Here is a 25,489-nt window from a genome sequence, read left to right on the forward strand (position 1 = left end):
CTGCTGGACTTTGCAAAGGCATTGACAGAATACTTCATGAAAAACTATTACATAATTTGGAGCAAATTGAGAATGGATATGAGGCTGGTGGCATGAATGGGCGAGTGGCCAGACACATCACTCGCATCAGACAGTGGTATATGATGGAGTTGAATCAAAGTGAATGAGTGTCATAAGTAATATGCCCCAGTACTAGGACCACTACTCTTTAATCTGTATATTAATGATATGGGAAAAGAAGGGGGGGGGATATTATGTTTTTTGCTGATGATGCAAAACTGGAGATGGCAATAGTTGCTGAAGGTTATGTAGATATCCTGCATGATGAGTTAAGTAAATTAGCAAAGGACAACAGTTATCAATTCATATTGTAAAATGTAAAGTAATGGACTTCAAGATGAAAAGATTACATACTTTGTAATTGACATGTAATTGTAAAAGATTAACAGGCAGAGGAGAGGGAATATACCATAGTAATTTATAAATTACTTAAAGGGATTCTATAAGATGGACACAAAAGAAATTTTTCAATACATGATTCTTTAATCTGTAGGGAGAGAACAAGGGGTCACTTCTGGAAGTTGTATAAGAGTATGGTTAATAAGGATGTGCAGACCAAATTCTTTGCTTGGAGAGTCATGAATGAGTGGATTGCCTGATTAGTGTGGGTTTCATGCAGTGAGTTTATTGACACCATGGAGATACTCCATATAAAAAATAATAATAAAAAATTTTGCAGCAAAAAATAAATTTCAAATAAGTGTTCCATTTACTGTTCAGTCATTTTTGATGAGTTTAAGAAGAGGTATAATAGGTATTGTGTGAATAATGGTTAGTGGGATTTTCATGCGATGAGTCTTGACTCTATGGAAATGCCCCACATAATAATAATAATAAAAAATTAATATAAATTTAAATAAAAATAAATTTCAGATAAGCATGTCTTGTATTTATGAGCAGTGCTCATACAGTATGATGTAAATGAATAGAAGGATAAATAACTCTGACATTTCTAACATGTTTATAATGAGCTGTCAAGGTGAAATAGCTTTGTGTTAGTTCATCTTTTCATATGGAGTCATTATGCAATACGGTGTTTGTGATAATTAAAAATAAATGGATACCTGTAAGGAATCCAAGGATTCATTGAAAGAGGTTCACACAACATTTATCATGCCTCTACTTAAATTTATTTAACAGTGCATTCACCAGTCTATTCCATTCACTTGCCAAGACAAAATTTTAAATTGTAGCTCTTCACAGTCTTTTTAACTGTACTCTTACTTGATTTAATGGTGTGTAGACTGATTTAGCCCTTCTGAAAGATAAGTAACTTTTTTGTATTTATATGATATTAGGTTAATTATTGTAGTTTTTGTTTTAAATGGATGTGTAATTGACTAAACTATTTAGTTTATAAATGAAACTTGTATTTTTTTGTATTTTAATACAATTTGTTGATATGGCAGCAATGCATGGTAGAACAATGGTGGCAAAGACCATTTTGTCTAGTGATTTGAAATTGCAGGATTTTGTGCAGTGCAGTGTGTGTGTGAAATGTATTCATCGAGAAAATTAAAGGATATGTGGAAGGAAATTGAAACAGCACAATAGAGAGAGAGAGAGAGTGTGTGTGTGTTAAATGTTTTAAAAGTGGCTATTAGGTGATGAGAATGCAGAAAATGTTAGTAGAGTGGAGAGTACTGATGGTACGATGGAAAATTGTTTTAATGTCAAACGTATGGCTGAGAAAATAGAGACTGTTTCTTTATTAAATGGACATTAATAAAGAAATAGCACACAATTGCTAAATGTTACTAAAGTAGAGTAATAAAGAAAGAGTGAGCAAAAAAAGAAAAACAAGTTAAAGAGAAAAATTATTTACGGAGACTCAACGATCAGGGGAGTATTTAATGAAAGTGTTACAAAATAGTGTTTCCCTGGTGCAAAAATTCATGGTATTGTTCATGCCATCTGGATGCAAAAAAGGTAAGTTGAAGGAAATGATTGTCTTAGTTGGCACAAATAATTTGAGAAGTGAAGTATTCTATGAGAGAGGATGTAAAGGAGTTGTTAGAGGAGACAAAACTGAAGAGCAAGAAGGTGAAGATAGTAAGTCTCCTATCACTGTATTATAGAGGCAAACTGTGGAGGAGGGCATTACAGTCTATACATAGGTTGTGCAGAAAGAATGATGTAGGATTTGTGGATCTGTGGTCTGTATTTGACACAAAGAAAGATTTGTACAATGCTAATGGACTACATCTAAATGTTTTTTGTGTTAAGTGTCTAGAGAGAATTTTGTTCACCGAGCATGCTGAAGCACAAATTCAGGAAAACTTAAGCAATTATAATGGAAGTAGGTGAGTTTGCATGAAGGCACCCATGATGCAAGTGAGTGTGAGAATGTGCAGAATCTAATCTCTCAAGTAAAAATATTGAATAGGGTAGTCAATTCAGGAAGTCAACGTGGGTGGGGGCCTAAAGGGATGCTGCAGTTTTTATATACTGATACCAGAAGTATCAGGAACAAGAGGGAGGAGTTTCTGGCATTGGTTAATACAACCTTGCCTAAAGTTATAGGCATTAGCGAGACTTGGCTAACAGCAGATGATGTAGTTACAGGGATAAAATGCGAAGGGTTTAGTATTTAGCAGGGGAGATAGAGAAAATAGAATGGAGGAGAGGTACTGCTAATGATAGTGGATGAATTGCAGCCAAAAAGAATAGAAGATAGGCAGGAGGGTGGCTGTTCATTTGAAGCAGTCTGATATGTGAGATTAAGGCCAGTAAGATAAAATATACTGTTGGTTGTTGCTATAGGCCAGGGAGTTCCACGGATGATCTGGAAGACATGCATCGCCAAATTAGTACGAGTATTGAGTGATTATCATGGGCTACTTCAACTATAGATATATGGACTGGAAGTAAGAAAGATCACATGACAGGAAGAAAAAGGAATTTTCTTCCTGCCATGTGATCACAACCAAGGTGACCACATTGCCTCTGATTGGTGAGTGACCATGTGGCCTTGACTTAAGAGACTGTACAACATGAGAAATATTCTGTCAAGAAGGGGTATATGTGGAACTACAAAGCAGGTGATTATGATAAGTTTAGGAAGAAGCTTAAATCTGTGCCATGGCATAAAACGCTGCAGGGTAAGGATGTTAGTAGAGTATGGGAGATGGTTAAGAGTTATATCCCCTTAATTTAAGTAATGTTTTCATTGCCGAAATGAAGCTTATTAGCTCTTTATACTTAAGTATCTAGAGCAGCGTTTCCCAAACTGTGGGCATCCCAAACGGTTTTGTTGGGGGGTGGGTGAAACAATGAAAACAAATTGAAAATGTTTTAAGACTAAGTAGATTTTTTTTATCTTAAAAGAAACACATTTAATTTTTGTTATTTTTTATGTTTTAATGGAAAAAAAATCACACATTGTGTTGGTTCTCAAATTTTGCTTCCTACGTATTTTGGCGCTTAATGAATATTAGTAAATATATGCTTATTCATATAAGTTTCATTTTAAAGCAGAAATCTAAGAATTGCAGTTTCAAATATTTCACCTAATATTGACTTTTTGTGTAGCAGTATTAAAACATATCCATCACATTAAATTATTATTAAAATTCTTTTGTTTTTAATTCTTTCTTTATTACTAATCATTTTACATTTCATATGCTTGTACTGCAAATGTACAATAACAATATATCTATCTATATAAAAATATGAGATAATGTGTTATGTCAAATGTGTATGTAAGATGCTAAAAATTTAATATTTGCATTTGATTTTTTCAGTATTCGCTGCATATATTTTGTATTGAATATAAATACAATAAATATTATAATAATACGTCTATATTATGATTTTTTTTCGAGGGGGATCGTGAAATATTTTAATTTTTCCAAAGGGGGCCCCTGACATCTAGAAGTTTGGGAAACACTGATCTAGAGCAGTGATGGCAAACCTTTCAGTCTTGGTGAATAATCAGAAAATGTTAAAAAAATCAGAAAATGCCTAACTTGACTCTGCTAGCATGCCACCTCCCCACCCCAAACAAAAGAGATACATTCTTTATATGTTCAATTATTAAAAAAAATAAATACAGTCCAATCATATGTGGTGTTATGCATCATATATTGAAACGTCAAATAATTACAAAATTGAAATATGAGTAAAACAAACTCAGACACATAAAATAAAAATAATGAAAAAATCAGTGATTTACAATAGAGAAAACAATATGGACACTGATAATTGGGCTCAAAATAGTGCACTAAAAATTACCTTACTTTTAATAGTCATTTTGAATTGAACTGAAAAAAAAAAAAAATGGAACACATTGCATTTGATTTGATTAACATCAATTAATGGCTTTTTTTTTTTTTTTTGCTGGGTCTTAATGGATAAGTCTGAAATTTGAAGGTAGGTACTTTGTTCACTTCAAGCCCAAGCAAACAGCATTAACTTCATCTGTCAGTCAGTTCCTTTTGTCCATTTTAATGTTGTTTAATGCTGAGAATAAAGTCTTGCAAGAGTATATTGAGGGAAAAATTGTGAGTAAAGCCATTGCTAGACTAGTTGTATTATATGGTGCAGAGACATGGAATATATACAAAAGCTGATGAAGATGAACTACAATGCTGTGAAAACAAAATCTTAGGAAACTATTTGGCCCAGTTAAAAATCCTGTGACAGATGAATGGAGAAGGTGAACAAATAAAGAACTCTATGAACTTTCTAAGAAGCTACTAATAATAAATGAAATCAAACCTAGTCACATCAGATGGTTAGGTCATCTGGAATGAATGGAGGATAACAGGCTAGTGAGGAGAAACATTTTACATCACCCAAATGGAAGATATCCTAGAGGAAGTCCCTGCAGAAGATGGACGGATAAGATTGAAATGGACATGAAAGTCTGCGAAACTGGAAGGAGTTGGCTAAGGATAGGAAAATATGGAGAACTGTGGTGCTTGCAGCTAAGAACCTTAAGGGTTCGTTAAGCTTAAGAAGAAGAAAGCCATTGCAAGATTTTTAAGTGTGCTACTTTTGTATTCGGTTACAAGCATTCAAAATTTCTTGTTAGTAGTAGAACTCTTTATTCTGCAAGCGATTTCTTTCCAGATCCTCAAGTTGAGACCTCAGGTCAACAAACAATTGAGTCTAGATGCTAGCCTGGAACTCTGCTAACTCCTTCAATCTGCAGCCATTGGAAATCATTTAATTCCATAGTAGTGTATACTACTACATCTGGATACTTAATCATTTTAATTGTCTATTCTAAATTTCTAAATTGACTAAATCTTCTGCCAAACTGACCATTTATTGAGTATAAAATGCTGAGAAACGTATTCCTTCCTTTGTTCCTCATTTTTTTCCAAAAGCCACTGATCATTTATTTATAAATCATGAATCGAAATGTCTTTTTACATTACATGAGGGATCGGCAACCTTTTCAGATTCACGGCCCCATTCAAGTTTTATTTTTAATAATCAGGCCGCAAGTGTTTATTTAAGAGAAAATAGTGAGTGAAAAAAAAATACTTAAGTTATCAATTTTTATTATGTCAATTTTAAAAAACACAGAAATATTTAAAGTGCTAGATATGAAACAAGCATGAAAATGAAACACAATGAAAAATTATTGTCACGTAAAAAAAGTAATATAGTTTATGCATCACAATGTGTACACATGTCTCCCTGCTTAATGTGACTTCTGCGATTGTTTCCCTTTAGCCAGATTATCTAGATCTACTTTATAACCTGAGGTGCAAATTCGAATCGAAGCATGCAAATGTTCATCAGTCAGGTCGAGAAGAAAATTTATTTTTTCTAAAACTCATGGCAGAAAATGCTTCTTTTCAAATGTAGGTGCTTCCAATTGTGACTATCATCTTCTTTGCGAAACTGATTAATCCTTCAATTTTTTTTTTTTTTTGTAAGTATTGATCAATGTCGACATTAAAAGCATTCAAACATAATCGCATTTCGATGCTATTTTTTATGAAAATCCACAAATCCTGTTGAAAATTCTGTTTGTAAATCTTCAATAATACCAGCAAAAGTTTCCTTTTATTGGTATTTCCAAGTTGCACGGGAGATATCATGAAGAATAAAATTATTTTTAATTTATTATTCATATTATAAAATGTATTATTTAAATAATTCAACATACGGATCACATGCCATGTAAGTACGGTCAACCTTTTATGGGCCGCCAAAAATGCACATGTGGACGCCAGTTGCCGACCCCTGCATTACACGATTATAAATCGTGTAATGCAGGGTAAATGTCTTTTTACATTACACATTCTGCTTGCTACTGTTTCATGGCACAATAGGCACGATAATATGCCATTTCTGTCAATAATGTCATACTTATCAGTCCATGTGTCTTGAAAGCTTCAGCTATTTCTTTTATCACTCAATCAGAATTTTTTAATTTGAGGTTCTCTGTAACAGGGCTACAATATTAAAAAAAAATAAAAGCTTTGTATTACAAATTACGAATTTCACAAGAAATGAGAAAAATTTATTTTAAGTAATAATTACATAATAAATTTAGTTTAATCCTTTATCCAAGTGTAAGCAAACAAAGTTTGCACCTGAAGTATCTTCAGGACTGAGGCAACTCGTGGTAAAGGTGAACCAAGCTCTCATCACTTGTCTTAGTATCTCCCATAATGCAAAGTACATCTCCTTGCAGACATATATAATGCTATGCATTAAGGGAAGGGAAGGAATGCTATGCAAGGGAACTGGCAATGCCTCTGACTCAGCTCTTTAACTTAAATCTTGGCTTTGGTAGAGTTTAAAGGGAATGGAAAGAGGACAAAATAATTCCCTTGCATAAGGGAGGTTCTAAGACTGCATTAGCATATTATAGACCAATCAGTGTCTCAGGTGGGAAGAATTGGTAAAAAAGAGAATTCAAGAATGGGGAGATAAAAAATATGATACTGTATGAGGGGCAACATGGCTTTGTGAAGGGTCAGTTATGCCTTAGTAATTTAATATCTTTTTATAACATGGTAACAGAAGAGCTGGATAAAGGAAAAAATAGCTATACAATGATTTTGCTGGATTTTGCAAAGGCTTTTCAGAATACCACATAGAACTCTGTTATGCAAATTAGAACAAATGGGGATGGATATGACACTGGTTAAGTGGATAAGAGGGTGGCTGCTGGACAGATATCAAAAAGTTGTATATTGAGGGGCAGAATCAAGACACAAATAGATGACTAGTGGTGTGCCACAATGTTCAGTGCTGGGACCATTGCTGTTTAATTTGTACACAAATGATAAAGGAAATCACTTGAAATGAAATATTCAGTTGTTTGCTGATGATGCAAAATTAGGTAGAGTAATAGTTAATTAAGCTGGAGAGCTTGCAGGATGATTTAAATAAGTTATTAATAATGGCAAAAGATAATGGGTGACAATTTAATGTGGAGAAATGTAAAGTTATGCATTTTGGGATAATCAGATTACAAGCTGTGTATCACATTGATTGTACCGTACTCCAGGAAATAGATGAAGCTCTAACTTCATCTGTTTTCTGATTAGGGATTTAGGGAGTGGTAGACAGAGAGAGTTAAAGTTTAGAAGACATGTTGCTAAGGGAGTCCATATGATTACTTGACTATTGAAGAACACACTAACAAGTAGAGATAAGGAAGTTGTTATTCCTCTTTCTAAGGCCTTGATACGTCCATAATGGATAACTATGCTAAGTCTGGTCTCGTGGGTTTCTTGGGGATAAGAAAGTGGTGGAAAAGATTCAGAGGCAAGTGACCAAGATGGTGAGTGGTCTGTGGAATGTTCCCTATGAAGATAAATTGAGAGTGTGTGGATTGCGGAAGTTGGTTGATGGGAGAAAAAGAGGAGATATGATAAACATTTAAGTTGATTAAAGGTTTTTATAGGATAGATGCAGGTATGTTTCAGCACTTGCCAGGAGGGACCAGAACAAGGGGTTATCTCTGGAAATTGAATAAAGGTGGGACTAGTAGAGGTACGAGGACTAGATTTTTTTTCTTGGAAAGTTGCAAATGAGTGGAATGAATTGCTACAGTCAGTTGCGAGTGTTTGTCTGCTAATGGGTTCAAGGAGAGGTATGATAGATTGTGTGGATAGTTTGGGTCTCTCGCAACGAGTCTTCAGACTCCATGGAGATGCCCGTACAATAATAATAATTTTCAATGACCCATTATCCTCTCCACGCTCTCTCTGTCATAATAAAAAAATAAATAAATAATTCATGTACCTTGATCATATGAAATCCTTTCATTAGTTTGAAGTGTTTCTTTCATATCACCTTTCCTATGCCTAGTCACCCGGATGTGCAACCAAATCTTCTTTATTTTGTCTCGTTAATATTCCACATCCCAGATATGCATCCTTGTTACCTTCTGTGTACTTGCACAATTTTTTTCTCATTTTCCTAGAGACCAAATCTAAACACAATAGTCCACATACCATTGTTTCACTTTGTAAAGATACACAGGGACATCCTTATAATTTTTAACATTGTCTTTGCAATGTAGCTCAAAAATCCTGAGTTGAAGCTGCAAGCAACCTGTGGATATCTGTGACATACCTCTGCAGTCTACTGCACTGCCAACTAAGCTAGGCAGATGTGAAAAAAAAATAAAAATCATTATAGGCAGTACTTATTACAATGCACTTTTACTCTGTATAACAGTATGTGTATGATTTTTTGAGAGATAGTAATAAATTTACTGATTGATGATATTTTAGCTCCTAAGCCAGTATTGGACAGTTTTGTATTTTTTAAAGTCAAGAAGGATACTCCAGGAGTACTACTTTTAGATGAAACTTCAGAAAACAGGTAATCTTAACTCATATATCAGTATAAAGAGGTTTTATTCATTTATTTTTGTGAATAGATTGTTGTCTAACTGATTGCATAAAGTATCCTAGAAATTAGTCACTTGTGTGATGCATTGACATTTATGACGTGATTTAATTTCTTGTTTTGATTTATTAGCATGTTATAATAAAAAAAATGTTTTATCAAAGAACAGATTGGATGTGAAAGAAGCTTGAAATTCGAAATACATATAACAGGAAGACTGCTGAAAAATTTCTTATTTCAAGACCTTCATAGAGTCACCAAACTCATCACAGAAGGTCCTCCATTCCATATACAGCATACCTCAATTTTAATTCTCTCAATATCATTGTACCTGATTCTTATATAGCACTCATAATAGCACTTCACAGTAGGAACAAAACAAATACAAGAAAAAATATAATTAATTTACTGAACTTACTTTTACTAATTACTTATTAATATTACTAATTGTAACTGAAAACAAACTGATGTCCTAATGGCACCCACTGTGGGCCAAATAGCCTGACTTCTCCAAAGTTAATTTGGAGAAGACAGGCTATCTGGTTACAGAACATGTCTGTCTCTGAGATATTTGGCAACTTAATGCAGCCATAATAAATTTTGTTTAATCCTTTATCCAAGTGTAAGTAAACAAAGTTTGTGTCTGAAGTATCTTCAGGACTGAGGCAACTCGTGGTAAAGGCGGACCAAGCTTTCATCGCTCCTTGTCTCAGTATCTCCCATAATGCAAAGCTCATCTCCTTGCAGACATGTATAATGCTATGCATTAAGGGAAGGGCCACTACCTAGACCAGTTTCGACCTTTATTGAGGTCTCTCGTCAGTGGGAGGCAGACCCAGAAGTGGTGATACTAAGGCAGAAGCAATTGAGAAGTCATATTTACCTATACGAGTTGGCAAAAGATGTACCACCTTATTATTAAATTACTCTGGATTTAGAGAAAGATGTTGGAAGTTTATTCCCACTTGGTTAGACTATAATAAATTTAGTTTAATCCTTTATCCAAGTGTAAGCAAACAAAGTTTGCATCTGAAGTATTTTCAGGACTGAGGCAACTCGTGGTAAAGGTGGACCCAAGCTCTCATCACTCCTTGTTTCAGTATCTCCCGTAATGCAAAGCACATCTCCTTGGGGACATGTATAATGCTATGCATTAAGGGAAGGGCTACTACCCAGACCGATTTCGACCTTTATTGAGGTGTTGTCAATAAGGCAGAAGCAATGGAGAAGTCATATTTACCTATAGTATCTTCAGTCCTGAAGATACTTCAGGTGCAAACTTTGTTTGCTTACACTTGGATAAAGGATTAAACTAAATTTATTATAGTCTAACCAAGTGGAAAAAAACTTCCAACATCTTTCTCTAAATCCAGAGTAATTTAATAATAAGGTGGTAGACCTTTTGCCAACTTGTATAGGTAAATATGACTTCTCCATTGCTTCTGCCTTAGTATCACCACTTCTGGGGTCTGCCTCCCACTGACGAGACCTCAATAAAGGTCAAAACCGGTTGGAAGAGCTTGGGTGATGAATGGCAATGCTGTAGCCCATGAAGTTTTAACTGAGGCACAGCTGTTGCTGTTATCCCTCAGATGAGATATGAGGAAATGAAGATCGAAACCGATCTGGCTAGTGTCCCTTCTCTTAATGCATAGCATTATACATTCAATAAAGCAAGGAGATGTGCTTTGCATTATGGGAGATAATGAGACAAGGAATGATGAGAGCTTGGTCCACCTTTACCACGAGGTGCCTCAGTCCTGAAGATACTTCAGGAGCAAACTTTGTTTGCTTACACTTGGATAAAAGATTAAACTAAATTTATTATAGTCTAACCAAGTGGGAAAAAACTTCCAATAATGCAGTCGTATTTGTTGAGGTTGCAGGGGGGGGGGTGCTTCATAGGCAATGCTGATTCTAAAAGTAGTCTTTCAGACCTATTGTGACTTCTTTGTAATACCAATGCCCTTTTCACCTATCCTATATGAAGTATCCAAAGCATGATCTGCCAGTCCAGACTTTCCATATACGAGGGTATGCTGAAAAGTTGTGATAATTGCCATGCAGGGAATTAAGGTAGAACCGTGTAACTTACATATTATTCTACATATTCCTCACAAAATGTTATACACTTGTTACAGCGCTGCTGCATCATTTGCAGTCCTCTGAGAAAAAAAAGTCTTTCCCTTGTTACGTAAACCAGTCCTCAGCTACAGATATGACTTCATCATCTGTGGTAAATTTTGTTCCTTTCAAGTGTTTCTTTAAATTTGGGAATAGGAAATAATCAGATGGGGCCAGGTCTGATGAATAGGATGGGTGAGGCAGACATTGAAATCCCCAATTGTGTATCGTTTGTTGGGTTTCATGAGCAGTGTGAACAGGTGTGCATTGTCCTGCGAAAGCAACTCTTCTGCTCAGTTTCCCATGGCATTTTCCCTTCAGTTCCTCCTTCAATTCCTTCAGAGTTGTTGAATGAACTGCTGCTGCTGTAATGTAGCAGTTTCATCTTTTTTGATGTACTTGGCCTTTTTGGGATATGGAAGGATTACACCATCCATATCCCAAAAGACAATGGCAAGAACCTTCCATGCTGACTTTGGGCTGGGAACTTCTTTGGTCATGGAGAACCTTTGTGTCTCCACTCCATCAACTGTTGTTTGGTCTCTGGGTCCTGGTGATGAGGTAATGTTTCATCAATAGTCACAATACGAGCCCAAAAATTTGCACCTCATTTCTCAAAATGACCCAACATCCTTTGAGATGACAGAACACGGTCGGCATTCAAACATTGGGGGGGACCCACTTCCCTGAGTGCTTCTGTGTGTCCAGATGTTAGTGTAATGACCCTGGATATCCCCAGAGTCTTTGCAATGTTTTTGGCTGGTATTCGTCTATGATCAAGGATAACAGCATGCACTGCATCAATGTTTTCAGGTGTGATTGCTGTGGAAAATCTTCCTGACCTGGGGGCATCTGTTGTCTGAAGATGCCCAGTTTTAAACTTGGCCACCATCTGGCAACTGTTGAATATGCTGGGGCACAGTCCCCTAAAGTCTCACACAAAGTTTGGTGAATCTCAGTTGCAGACTTTTCTTGCAGTACAAAAAACTTGATGACAGCCCACACATCTTTGAATTTCTTCAAAACCTCTGACATCTTCTTTTATATCCTAAAACAAAACAAAAAATATTATGAATTCATGAAACATGGGGGTTAAAGGGTTTTAAGATATGTTCATTCTTCTAGTTATATCAGTTTCTTTAATATCATATTTGTTCTAGATGTTTATCAGAACTTTCCAGCTCTCCCCCCCCCCCCATGGATGGTCGTGTGGATGCAATTCTTGTATTCTTCAAGGCAGATGTTAACTGATCTAAAAGTTTGTCCAAAGTAGGCTAAACTGCAGGCACTCCAGGATGTAAAAGAGAACAAAGTCGATCTTTAGAAGAATGGATGATATAGCTAGCTGAATGAGTGGTTGGAAAGTAGCATGGAGATCATATTTGGATAGAACTTTAGTTATATTTTCTGATGTACCATGAATATAAAGGATGGGAATGGTTTTGATGTAATCTTATGTCTTAGTTGCAGGAGGGATGGGAGATACATACAATATTTTATCTATTTTATACGAGGGTGGGCTGAAATGTTCTTGGCTTCAACTATAGATGGCAACACTATCGGCAAGATTTTTTTTTTTCTAATTTGGTACATCTGTCATAAGCATCCATGTGAAATTGCAAGTCATTTCAAGGGTTCTGTATTCCCTGAAATGGGTAAAATTGAGTATCGTGCGGTTATAAAATTCTTTGTAAAATAAGGTTTAATGGCAAAAGAAATTCATTCGAAGTTCATAAACGTTTATGGGCACTCTTCTCTTTCGTTTCTGACAATTAAGAAATGGGCTGTCAAGTTTAAACGTGACCGTACCAGCCTTGAAAATGACCCATGTGAAGGATATCCAAAAAGTGTAACAACACCAGAAATCACTGATTGAGTGCATGATATGGTATTGGATGACCGGCGAGTCAAAGTGCATGAAATTGCTGAGACTATAGGCATTTCAAAAGAATGCGTAGGATATATTTTGCTTGAAGAATTGCAAATGAAAAAGCTTTACGCATAATGGGTTCCACGCTTGCTCACAGCAGATCAAAAACGCTCGCATGAAAATCTCTGAACAGTGCTTGGAGGCATTTTAACAAGAATAAAACGAATAAAACTGATTTTGCGCGTCGATTTATTACTGTGGATGAGACTTGGATTCACCATTACACACCAGAATCCAAACAGCAGTCAAAAATGGACAGAAGCCGGTTGTTCAGTGCCAAAGAAGACAAAATCGGTTCAATCAGCAGGAAAGGTCATGGCATCGGTGTTTCGGGATGCTAAAGGCATTTTGTTTATTAATTATCTTGAAAAGGATAGGATGCCATGTTGCAGGCCTGTCTGTTCAGCAAATTATTCACAAATTGGGCCATCCCAGGTCAACAATCAGTAATACCATACTGAGATGGAAGTGCCTGAACCGGCATGCAGTATCATCTTCAGTAGTGCAAAGAGCATGTATAGTGGGACGTGGAAACTTGGAAAGCTGTGTTATGAAGCGATGAATCACAGTACACCCTCTATCGAGCAGATGGATAGATGGTTGGTGTGGCAGACGCCCAGTGAACATCTCTTACCAGCATGCATTACCCCAACTATGAAATTCAGAGATGGCAGTGTGATGGGTCCTGTTTTGACCTTAGACCTCTGCTTGTGGTGCCACAAACACTGAACTCCAAGTGATATCTGAACATTCCAAACAATGCAATGCTTTCTACTTTATGGCGTTTCTACGTACCTGACAATTGTCTCTTTCAACAAGAAAATGCATAAGGGTGACCACTTTATGCATGTCATAATAGTACTGCCGTTAACTGTGTGGTTTGTAGATGTGAACATCATTGCACTTGACTAGCTTCCACAGAGCCCTGATCTCAACACTATTGAATATCTGTGGGATTAACTGGAGGTCGAGTGAGGTCAAGGGATGCAACAGTCCAGGATCTTATTACATGCCTACTGGAAGAATGGTCCAAAATTCATATTGATTGCCATCATATGCTTGTGGAAAATATGCTGTTATTTAGTTTGGCTAGAGAATTGTGGAGACTTGCACTGTATGTGTTTAGGAGTACAACATGTGCATAAAACATAGTTAAGTTTGATATCTCCAATTCTAATATCAGGTTTAATGTCACTTTCTTCATAATGTGATCCATATGGATGATGAATAAGAGTGGAGACAATGTGCATCCTTGCCTACACCTGATTTTACATCAAGCCATCTTTCTCTATTTCCTTCAATTCTGACTTACAACGTAAATATAGACTGTGCATATTGTCTTCTATAATGTTCCATTTACCCCATATAACTGTAGTGTTTTGAAAAACTTTTCCCTGGGCACCTCATCATATGCCTTTTCCAAATCTACAAAACGTAAGTACAGATCCTTGTCATGCTCCCATGATTTCTCAGCTATTTGTAAAGTGAATATCTGATCTTGACAACCTCTGTTTGGCCTGAATCCAGCTTGTTCTTCCAGTTTCTCTTCCACAATTTGTCTCAGCCTCATTTCAAGTATGCTTGCATAAATCTTACCTGGAACACTTAGTAGAGAAATTCCACATTTTTTAATACACCTTAATTCTTATTTGGATATATTTCTCAGTAGTAACTTAGCTTTCAATTACAGTACTCCAAACATCTAGGATATACTTTTTACTTTTTCCTCCATTTTGAAGCTTTTTGAATAGCTTCCAGAGCCTCTTGCTGCCTCCTTGATGTTTATCTTATATATATTCTTACCAGTCTTCCTAGAACTTTCATTTAGCTACTTTTATCATGCTCTTCCCTTTCTTACATTTTTCTCAATTTACTTTCTTTTCTGCCTGTTTAACTTCTTGAATTCATCATGTAGTTTTGGTTTTTCAGTCTCCTTGTAAACAACATGATCATGTGCATCTTTGGTTGAATAAATCAGTGATTTATTTAGGCTCTGCCACTGAGCATCAAAAGTTTGGTTCTTGTTTTCAAACTCTTTCATTTTTTTCTCTAATATTATTTGAATATTTGAATCTATATTTCACTTCTGGAAGTTGCTCCACTTTGATTATTGTTTTTAAAATTTTCTTATATATCTTTCTTTTCATTACAATATTTAGTTTTATCTTCCTCAAACTAAATGGTGATCACTTCCTATTTCAAATTCATGCACTCCTGTCCTGAACCAGTGCAAATATATATCATAGTCCATAATAACACCGCCAATGAACCGTTTCTTATTACTTTTGTCTTCTCTCCATATGAATTTATCCACATCTTTACATTGAACCATGGTGTTAAATAATGAGTAGTCCAAGACTTGCAGAAATATTCATTAGGTACTTCACATTTTTAGGTTTGCTCTTTTCTCCAAATTTTCCCACATCAGGAACTAACTTTTTTTTTTCTTTGTTCAGCCTTTATGTCCAAAAAAATTCCTCCACTTCACTTCTTTTACAGAGCTTTTTGTAGGCCAGTAGGCATAAATATATCTCATTTTCCAGTTATCCATTTTGATATTTGTCTATGGTACTTGACTTGAAATTGCCTGCCATTCAAGAAAAGTATGTTTACTCTTGAATACCATATAGCTGTTCCTTCAATTTCTTAATTATTGTTGCCTGAATATATAACATCTTGCAGTTTTGTAGTTGTTACTTAGAAGACGCTTGCTTGTTTGTCTTTGTTTCAGTAATAACATCAGTTATGTTATCATCGTATTGTCTAATTCTTCTGCCAGTTCCACTTCTTTTCCACTGATATTCTCCATATTGATGGTGCCTGTGTTGAATTCTGTTGTTTGTGAGTTTTATTTGGTATATTATGTGCTGTCCAGTTCCATGGGAACTCAAGAAGTTCATTTTCTGGTGAGTTTGCTATGTCGTCAGTATGCCCTGCAAAGCATGCAAATATATATATATATATATATATATATATATATATATTTTTTTTTTTTTCCCCACAAAACATCTTGAAATCAGCCCAGAATAATCAAAAGCTTAGTATATCCAGACAATATATACATCGAATGGATACAGCTCCAGAGGCAGATTTTGGTATGATATAGCATTTTCCTGAAGTAGATGAACTACATGTTGGTTTTCAGCAAATTAGGTAACTTTCTCATGGAGGGTAGTGACTGGTTCCCAACATCCAACAGTAGTAGAATCCCAGTATAATGGGATTCTACTACTGTTAGTTAACATTTGTTCTTTAATGTATTTTCTATAATCTTCATTATTTAGTGTCTTCTGAAACTCCCTGTGTGCATTAGCAACACTGTGCAATGCGAGCCGAAATTTCTGCATCATGACAACCTGCTCTACAGTTCTTGTTATCACTTCTAACCTGAATTGCATGTGGTCTGAAAAAAAAAGTTCCACATTGATTCTTTGAAGTACAGTTTCTAGATTATCTAACTTTTGGCCCAACCACACTCAAATATTATGTTGTTAATATTATGTTTGATAAATATTATGTTGAGATTGGATGCATATAAAATATATTTCTTCTTATATAATAATTAATTAATTTTTTTTATGTTACTCCCACACACAAAAGATTATTTGAAAACCTATTGTACATTTCATACTGTAGGTAGACTAAGGCTTTTTTTTTCCTTCTGTTTTTATCAATGTTATATACATTTTGTATTTTACATTTATCTTTGCATTGTCCAAAAACTCTGCTCTAGAGACCAAACATGGAACTTTCAAAGTCGTTTCAGGTCTCCAATAAACAGGGTGGTGGTCTAATACATGGTGATGAAATTCACCTCCCACCTAAACTGCATTCAATTATTAAAATTAATAAAAATGTAAAAATCTTTTTTATTTTAAGATGAGTATAATAAATGAGAAATTATAAGCAAGAGAAAAAATATAATGTTCATTGTGAATTGAAAAAAAGAAATGTTTATATAACGGGTTTTTTTTTTTTTGTGTGTGTGGGTGGGTGGGTGGGGGGTTAATGCAAAAATAAAAAGCGGAAATTTGTTGATCATTTTCATATTTAGTCAACACAAAAGTATAAGAATCTTATGGGATGCTTTTCCTTATTTCACAATTTATAAATTATATTATCTTTGATAATATAAATGAGTAATGATTAAATACAAATGATGATGATCATGTATCCTGGCTTGACTTCAGCATTCACTTTGAGCGGACATTAAATCTGTCTTCCTTATCTTCTCCTCATTTTATTGTTTTTATCTATTTAGTGTCAAAAAAGATTAAATTAGATTATGTATTTGGTGTCCACCCTCTCTTTGTTTATAAACAAATATGCCCACAGTGCTGTATTTTTTATTTATTATTATTTTTTTTTCAAGAATATATTTAATTGTTTTTCCTCCATAATTTCTCAGTTTTCGATTGGTCTATTAAAACATGACCAGCAACTGCTAATCCTTTAGCAGTTCTTATGCAAACTCGACAGACCAGCTTTTCTTCTTCCTGCTTTATTTCATCTGCTTCTGTTTTCTGGAACAGCCTTTTTCACAAAGAATAACCTCTGATTGGATGAGCTGATAATTTGGGATTTAGCCGACCAAACTGTATTCTTATTGGCTTAAAATGGTGGTACAACGTGATAGAATATCTTTATTTTCTTGTCATTAATTAAAAGCCTTGGTGAGTAAAGCCAGAGGCATAATCCAATATTGGCTTGACTGGAGACTTGTATAATAGTATCATTGTTCTTTCTCTTATAGGTGAAGCCTCTTTTAATTGATCTGCTGAGCTTTACTAGTTCTCTTACCAGTACAATTCCTGAACTTAAAATCTCTCTCTTTCTCAACCAAAATATCCAAATTCATCATCTTTTTCTAAAGCTATTCCATTCAATATACATCCATGTGATATTATCTTCTTCTTGAACTGGATATATTTGCATTTGTTCACATTAAATTTCAAATCTCCTACTTTCTTGTCCACTGTTCGAATGTTTTAAGATCATTCTGTAAAGCAGTTAGGTCATCCAGATAACTGACTACTCGACTCAACTTCACATTATCAGCAAACAAAGACATTTTGCACTTAATATTTCAACTTAAATTATTTTGAATATATTAAACAAGGGTTCTAATACTGAACTTTGTGATAGCCCACTTCTGATAACCTGGCTCTTTGAATAATCTCTTGTAAACATCACTACTTATCAACCATTAGTCAGCTAATTTACCACCTATCTTATTAAATGATCATCAGTATCTGTTTAGTGCATTTGAATTCGCAGGCTATGATGATGTGGAACACTATTAAAAGCTAAAACTCAGATAAATCACATCATAGCTATTACTTTGGTCCATTTCCCCCTTATGACCTTTTCATTAAAAGTAAGCCGGTTGGTCACCTCCCTCCCATCCAGTGAAACTGTGCTGTGCCACACTCAACAACTAATTCCTGTTGAGGATATCCTGAATATGATTCTTAATTAATTTTTCCATCTTTTTTTTTTGTCAATAACACTAACAAGTCTTGTGGATCTATACTCCACATTATGTGATGATCCACCATTATAAATTGGAATAACCCTTGCAAAATTCCAATCAGAAGAAATTATTACCAATTCCAGCGACTCATTGAAGATGATCAGAAATGATTTATTATTATTACAAGAGACTTCCATGGAGCCAGGAACTCATCAAGGATTCCACATATCACTCACACCCAGTCTTACCTTCTCTTGAATTCATTCACTCTGCACTCACCACCTCCAAAAGCAAGCCATTCCAATCATGCACCCCTTTCTTGACTGCTCTCTTCCTCTCCCCACCCTCTATAAACTTAAAAAAAAAAAAAAAAAAAAAAAAAAAAAAAAAAAAAAAAAAAAAAAATTGTATCTATTGTTACCCTGTATGATCTTTTCAAAAGTTTACAGGTCTCTATCATATCATCCTTCTTTCTCCTGTTTGCTAGTGTCTACAATCTACAAATTCTCAGTCTTTTCATAAGCTACATTCCACAATCCTAATATAATCTTGAACACTTTTTTTGCATCCTCTCCACTGTATTTGCACACCTTAGAAACCAGGAGACCAGATCTGTGCAATAGTAGTCATGTGAAGCCATATCAAATGCTTGAAAAGAGGCAAAATGGCATCCTTATCCTTGCATATCAGTGCATTTTACCATTGCAATTATCATCTGAGTTGTATTCACACAATTTTTCCTATATATCCCCTGAACTTCAACTTCCTATCTCCTAAAATTCCAAGATCCCTAGCCTGGTCAATTCTTTCTAGCGTAATACTGCCAGTATAATATGCCATTAAATATCTCATTACATCAGAGTGCATAACTTTACTAACATTGAAATGACAGCAGTTTTTACATGCCCACAATTGCAGCTTATTCATATTCTGTAAGTACTTCATGTCAGTTTCATTCCTGATTACTCTGCATATCTATGCACCATCAGCAAATAGCTGTATGTCTCCTGTCATATCCTTCCCACTATCATTAATATAAAGACTGAATAATAACAGGAGTGAACCACAACACTGACACCTGGAGTACTCCACCTTAAATCTTGCCAACTCACATTCCTCAGTACACCACTTTTTTGACTAAACTAAAAACGCCAAAAACTTATTTTTTGTTTAATCCTCTATCCAAGTGTAAGCAAACGAAGTTTGCACATGAAGTTTCTTCACAACTAAGCTACTTGTGCATAGAAACTAATGACATCATATTAATTGCCTTAGTATTCCATAATGCAAAACACACATCCTTTAAGGTGTCCATAAAGCTATGCATTATGGGAAAGGCCACTACCCAGACTAGTTTAGACCTTTATTGAGCTACAGTTAAGGTGCAGGGGTACCTCTCTCCAAAAACTAAGTAATCTACAAAAAGTCACTCTAAATCTTGCCCAGTAACCCAAAAGGATCACTCCTTAACTCATCAAATTCAATGGTGACTCTATTTAGTGAAAGGCAAAAGCCTGCCAGTCAAGGTCTCATCAGTGGGAACTAGACCCAGAAGAGATACTAAGGCTGAATTAATGTAGAAGTTATTATATATATATTTTTTTTTTCCATATACATTGTTGCTTGGAAGAAGTCAGACACCTTTTCTACTACTTCAAGTGAGGTAGAAATATTTTCTACTTCACTTACCATACCATCATTATATGATATTTCCACAGAGTTAGACAACCCATTGCAGGGAGACCCACACTAACCTTTATACTTACAATATCTATCATACCTCTCCTTAAACTCATTCACTGCCAGGGCACTCACAACTAATTCTGAAAAATCCATTCCATTTATTTACCACAATTTCCAGGGGTTATCCCTAGCTCTCTCTCTCTCTCTCTTTGTAATGTATCGAAAAATTTATTTTGTGTTAGTCGTATAGAACCTCTTTAATAATTTATTAAGTTTCTGTCATGTCTCCTCTTTTCCATCTATCAAGTAAACTTTACAACCTATCCTCTTTCTGCACACCTGTCACCAGCTTGGTCACTCATCTCTGAAACCTCTCCACCACCTCTTGATCCTGACTAAATCTGTGCACTATTCAAGTGCAGCCAAATTATAGCCTTATAAAGACAGATAATAACCTTCCTGTCTTTACTTACTAGTGTGTTTTTCAATATCCAAGTAATCCTTAGAGTCGATTTGCTATATGCCCTTACAACTTCAACTCTCTGTTCACCATTACCCTCAAGTCTCCAGCCTCATCAATTTTCTGAAATCCAGTACCATCAATGCAATACACAGTATGTAATCTTTTCATCCTACAATGCATAACCTTATTTTTCAACATTAAATTGACAATAATTATCTTTCACACAGTGCAAATTTATTCAAATCATCCTGCAGAATATCTACATCACTTTTATCAACTATTGCCCTTTCCAGTTTTGCATCATCAGCAGACAACTGAATATCCCCCCCCCCCACTTAAATCATTTTCTGTATCATTAGTATACCAATTAAAGAATAGTGGCCCTAGCACAGAGCCCTGAAGCACTCCACTAGGTTAATCTCATTCTCCTAGATTCCACTCCACCATTAACTCTTGTACTTTTTTAAACTGGAATATGCCTAATTTACAATCAAGCAAGGGATTCTGATATTTACAGTCCACCTCTCCATGGGATTCATCTACCACATGCCAACTATTTTCAACCAATTTTCACTAACACTATCTCTTCTTGGGTTTTTCATCTTTTGAAGACTCAACCACTAGATGAACCAGCCAATGTTTCTACTTATCCCTAAGCTGTTTTCTGCTTAGGGATAAGAAATAATTCTCACATTGAAGTGATATGCCATTAGCTAATCCAAAACCTGTATAACCTTCAGTATCTATCCAGCATTTATATTTGGTACATTGTACTATTCCAAACCTGGTCACTATCTGCAATATTTGTTTTAATTCAACTATTTTTGAGTACTACTTACAAATCAACCTAATATTGCCTTAATCATTTGCTTCCATTTATTTCTTAGGTTTTTTACTCTAACCTAATATACTACTATACCACTTAACAACTATTTTCCAGTCAAGCTTACTCTATTGATTCTTCTTTATGTGTAATTGGTCAGTTGAACAAATTCTGCAATTCAATATGATACAATACAAAAGCGAATCAAAAAATTCAGGAACTCAGAAACTAGCTTGCACGTGCATGCCGCCTTATTTGCCAGTTGCAAATTTAATTGACATGAATTACATAGATCAACAAGAATGTAATATGTAGAAATTATCATTATAATTGTATTCAGATATGAATTTGTAGATTGATATTTAATATTATTTGAAATTTTATTTTTTAGGGAGGATGAAATAATTGATCTTCATGCCAATACACAGCATATTTCTAGGTATCGCAATATAGCTGCTTTAGTGAAGAATGGATCAGTAGTTCTCATGTAATTTTTATTGATCACGAGATAATCATATACAATTAATATATCACGAAGTGTATAAATTAAATCTGTATTTTTGATTTGGATTTCATTTTTAAATTTTATACCATCCAGTTGTACTACGAAATCTGAGGTTAATTCTTCTTTGCTCTATCTTTAGAACAAAAAAGTACAAACTTCATTCAGTATAGTACATGAAAATGTCATTCTCTTCTGCTTTGCAAAGAGAAGTTACATTTGCTATATTCATCAGATAGTATTATGAAAAAGTTATGAAACATATTGTCAATGCATACTACAGTAGACACTGTTATAATAAGCTTACTATAACAAACTACCAAAACGTCCTAACCAAATCTTCCCATATACACAATGCTCTCTAAAGGAAATTCAATTCTCTAATCCCTACAAGTCTACTATTTTTTTTTAAAAAAAAAAAAAAAGAAAAAAAAATCCAGTTGAAATGTTAGTGGGCAGTTCATTTAGGTACAACCATGCATCATCAAATTTTGTCACAAACAGTGTCATATGCCCTTTCCAGACTTTATAAGACAGATAAGCAGATACTGAAGGAGAAAGAGGGAAAGTGTGTGCATGTGCAATTCATTGCCATGATGTGCCATCAAGTACAATATTTAGCAAAGTGTGATAAATTGGGAGCAATCAGAAAATATCTACCAACCATAGTCTTATGTTCAGAGACAACTTGTTGATGTGAGAAGTAGATAGTTACAAGAACTATGCAGTATAACAGCAGGTCCACAATCTGAATAGTAGCAAAATATAGAAGTTGCTTGAAAAACAATATATAGAAAATGTGTGCTGGAACCAGTGATCGATGGAGTATAGCATCAGACGACTTCGCTCAGTTCCATTACTCTCAAATAGCTTTGTATGCAAGGAGCAAAGAAACCAAAAAACACTTTAAAAAAATTGGAAAAAATGTTGTGGTCCAGCATATCAAAGTTCTAGTTTCTTCATGGTAAATCCATGGGCAATTTATGCCAAGGGACAGAACTCTGTGGTGGTAATATGATGATGATGTAAGGATTATTTTAGAGACTAATGACTTCACACCGATTGCCCTAGTATCCTATAATTCAAAGCACACCATAATGCATAACATTATACATATCTGAAAGTGATATGCTTTTAATGAGATACTACTAATGGTGTTATAGTACTTCCCGGAGGAATTATGCATCTTATCACAAAGCGCAGACATTCTAGGATGGCTGTAGGGGCATGTGTATGGCAACTTTACTATATTTCCATATTCATTGATGATATTTATAATGAAATCTCCTGGAAAAAATTATTTAGGAATGGTAATTGTAATACTGATTTAATTAATAAAACTAAATATTTATAAGGCTAACCTTTCACTAACTCAAGCTAGCATTATCTATGCACAAAAACCCAGACTCACTAAAGACACACAAATAAACAGCTTGAGTAACAAAGTCACATTTTATGTAGTGTCACAGTATTAGCCCACCACTCTTTTATTGAAAACTTCAAATGTTTTGAAAAGAGAAATGTTTTGTGTCCAGAACAAAGTTCTTAGATTATATAATTATTCTACCCATAGTATACTGATTTGCAATAGATTTCGATGTTGGGATCTTTCACTCACACACACACTTCTGTTATTAGGATCTATGAGCTGAAGTGGAGGTTTAGGCATTGTACCAAAATACATTTTAAAATCCACTGATTCTTTTGCTGTTAAAAGAGCTTTGTAGGATTGGCCTTCTTTCTGATTTACTTATGCAATATATCCTATGTATTTGTGTGTGTGCATGGGGGGGGGGAAGGTTATAATCTACTGAAATGATTATGCTGTGCTAGTTCACAAAAGGTTCGTCTATAATTCATATATTATTATTATTATTACATAATACCTCCAGGGAGTCCAAAGGCTCATAGAGGGAGGTCACCTACTCTACATTACTCTGTCTCCACCATTCATTTCACTAACTGCAACTAACTTCATCTACACCAACGCCATCTACACTGCCGACCACCAACACTAGTATTTTCACAGACATTCACAAACATCCTTGCACATGGCAAGATTCGAACCCGCAGCCTTTTAGTTGGAGAGCGGATACACTAACCACTCAAGCAGATACGCTAACCAACCACGCTGGCAGTATATCATCATCAAATTCATGACGTACCCTGAAGGGGTATACAGGATATGACAGTACTACATGAAAAACTTACATCACTACTAACTTTCTATCTACAATTTTCCTCCAAATCAATCTGTTACCTAACAAGACTCCAACATTATCAGATCTGATATTTCTGTCTTCTAAGGCACTTTTTACTATATCAATCTACCTATATCTTGGTCTTCCTCTGGATCTTTTTCCTGCCAACTTGGCAGAGAAAACTTGTTTTGCTAATCTTTCCTCGCCCATTCTGTTTAAGTGACTATACCACCTGAGATTAGCTCTGCTAACGCATTCCTGGATGCTGACAATGTCAAGTTCTTTCCTAATATCGTCATTTTTTATATGATATTGCCATTGATGCCGTCTGTTCACACCTCTAATCTTTCTCAGGACTCTCATATCTGTGGTCTCTTGTATTTGGTCAAGTGTTTTACTTCTGACCCAGCTCTCAGATCCATAAGTTAAAACTGGTTTGAACACTGTCTTGTATACAGCTAATTTAGTGTTCCGACTAATTTCTCTCTTATTCCACATGAATTTATTCCATTGACTGTCTACCATACCAGCTTTGTTGATTCTGTTGTCCATTTCCATATTTAATTTACCATCTTCAGTAAAAATTGTGCCTAAGTAGCTGAAATGTTTTACTTGTTCTACAGGTTCCCCGTTCACAACACAGTTGACATTTTCAACAATTCTTCTTATTTTCATTGTCTTTGTCTTTTTAATGCTGACCTTCATACCATATCGCTTACAACAGTTATTCAATTTAGTCAGGGAATCTTGTAAACTTGTAGCTGATTTATTTAGAAGTATAACATCATCTGTATAAAGCAAAGAGCTTACATTAACATCGACAATTCTGATATCATGTTTAATACCACTTTCCTTCATAATGTGATCCATGTAGATAATGAATAACAGAGGGGATATATCCTTGTTATACATCCTTGTCTCACACCAGTTTTAACATTAAACCATCTTCCTGTACTTCCTTCAATTCTAACTGCTGACTTAACTCAAATAATGACTAAAAGTATTGCTTGATATAATGCCCCATTGACACCATATAACTGCAGCATATTGAATAGCTTCTCTCTTGGCACCTTGTCATATGCCTTTTCCAGATCGACAAAACTTAAATACAGATCTTTGTTATATTCCCATGCTTTCTGAACTGTTTGTCGTAAAGTGAAGATCTGATCCTGACAGCCTCTATTTGGTCTGAATCCAGCTTGTTATTCACCAAGCTTTTCTTCCACAATTCTTCTCAACCGTTTCTCAAGTATACTTGCATAGATCTTGCAGGGAACACTCAGTAGGGAGATGCCTCTGTAATTCTCACATTCAGTTTTATTTCCCTTTTAATATATGAGTACTATGAGAGCTCTATTCCAATCATCTGGAATTCGTCCCTCTGTCCAGGCATTCTGAACT

At 35.1% G+C, this 25,489-nt stretch overlaps 1 protein-coding gene across 2 annotated transcripts in view; it reads left to right on the plus strand.

The window, feature by feature from the left end:
• Positions 1–21,955, plus strand: part of Sld5 (DNA replication complex GINS protein Sld5) — a 108,296-nt gene extending 86,341 nt beyond the window's left edge. The window contains exons 6-7 of one of the 2 annotated variants that reach the window (XM_090404157.1): positions 8,772–8,862; positions 21,777–21,955. In XM_090404157.1, coding sequence (XP_090260283.1) covers positions 8,772–8,862; positions 21,777–21,876 — 191 coding nt within the window. In that variant the 3' untranslated portion in view covers positions 21,877–21,955. The remainder of the gene's footprint in view (positions 1–8,771; positions 8,863–21,776) is intronic. The other variant, XM_090404158.1, reaches the window with a different exon arrangement.
• Positions 21,956–25,489: the final 3,534 nt, after the last annotated feature.

The sequence above is a fragment of the Typopeltis vanoorti genome, chromosome 14, assembly GCF_054136105.1.
Source record: "Typopeltis vanoorti isolate ZY-2024b chromosome 14, IOZ_Tvanoo_1.0, whole genome shotgun sequence".
NCBI lineage: Eukaryota > Metazoa > Arthropoda > Arachnida > Uropygi > Thelyphonidae > Typopeltis > Typopeltis vanoorti.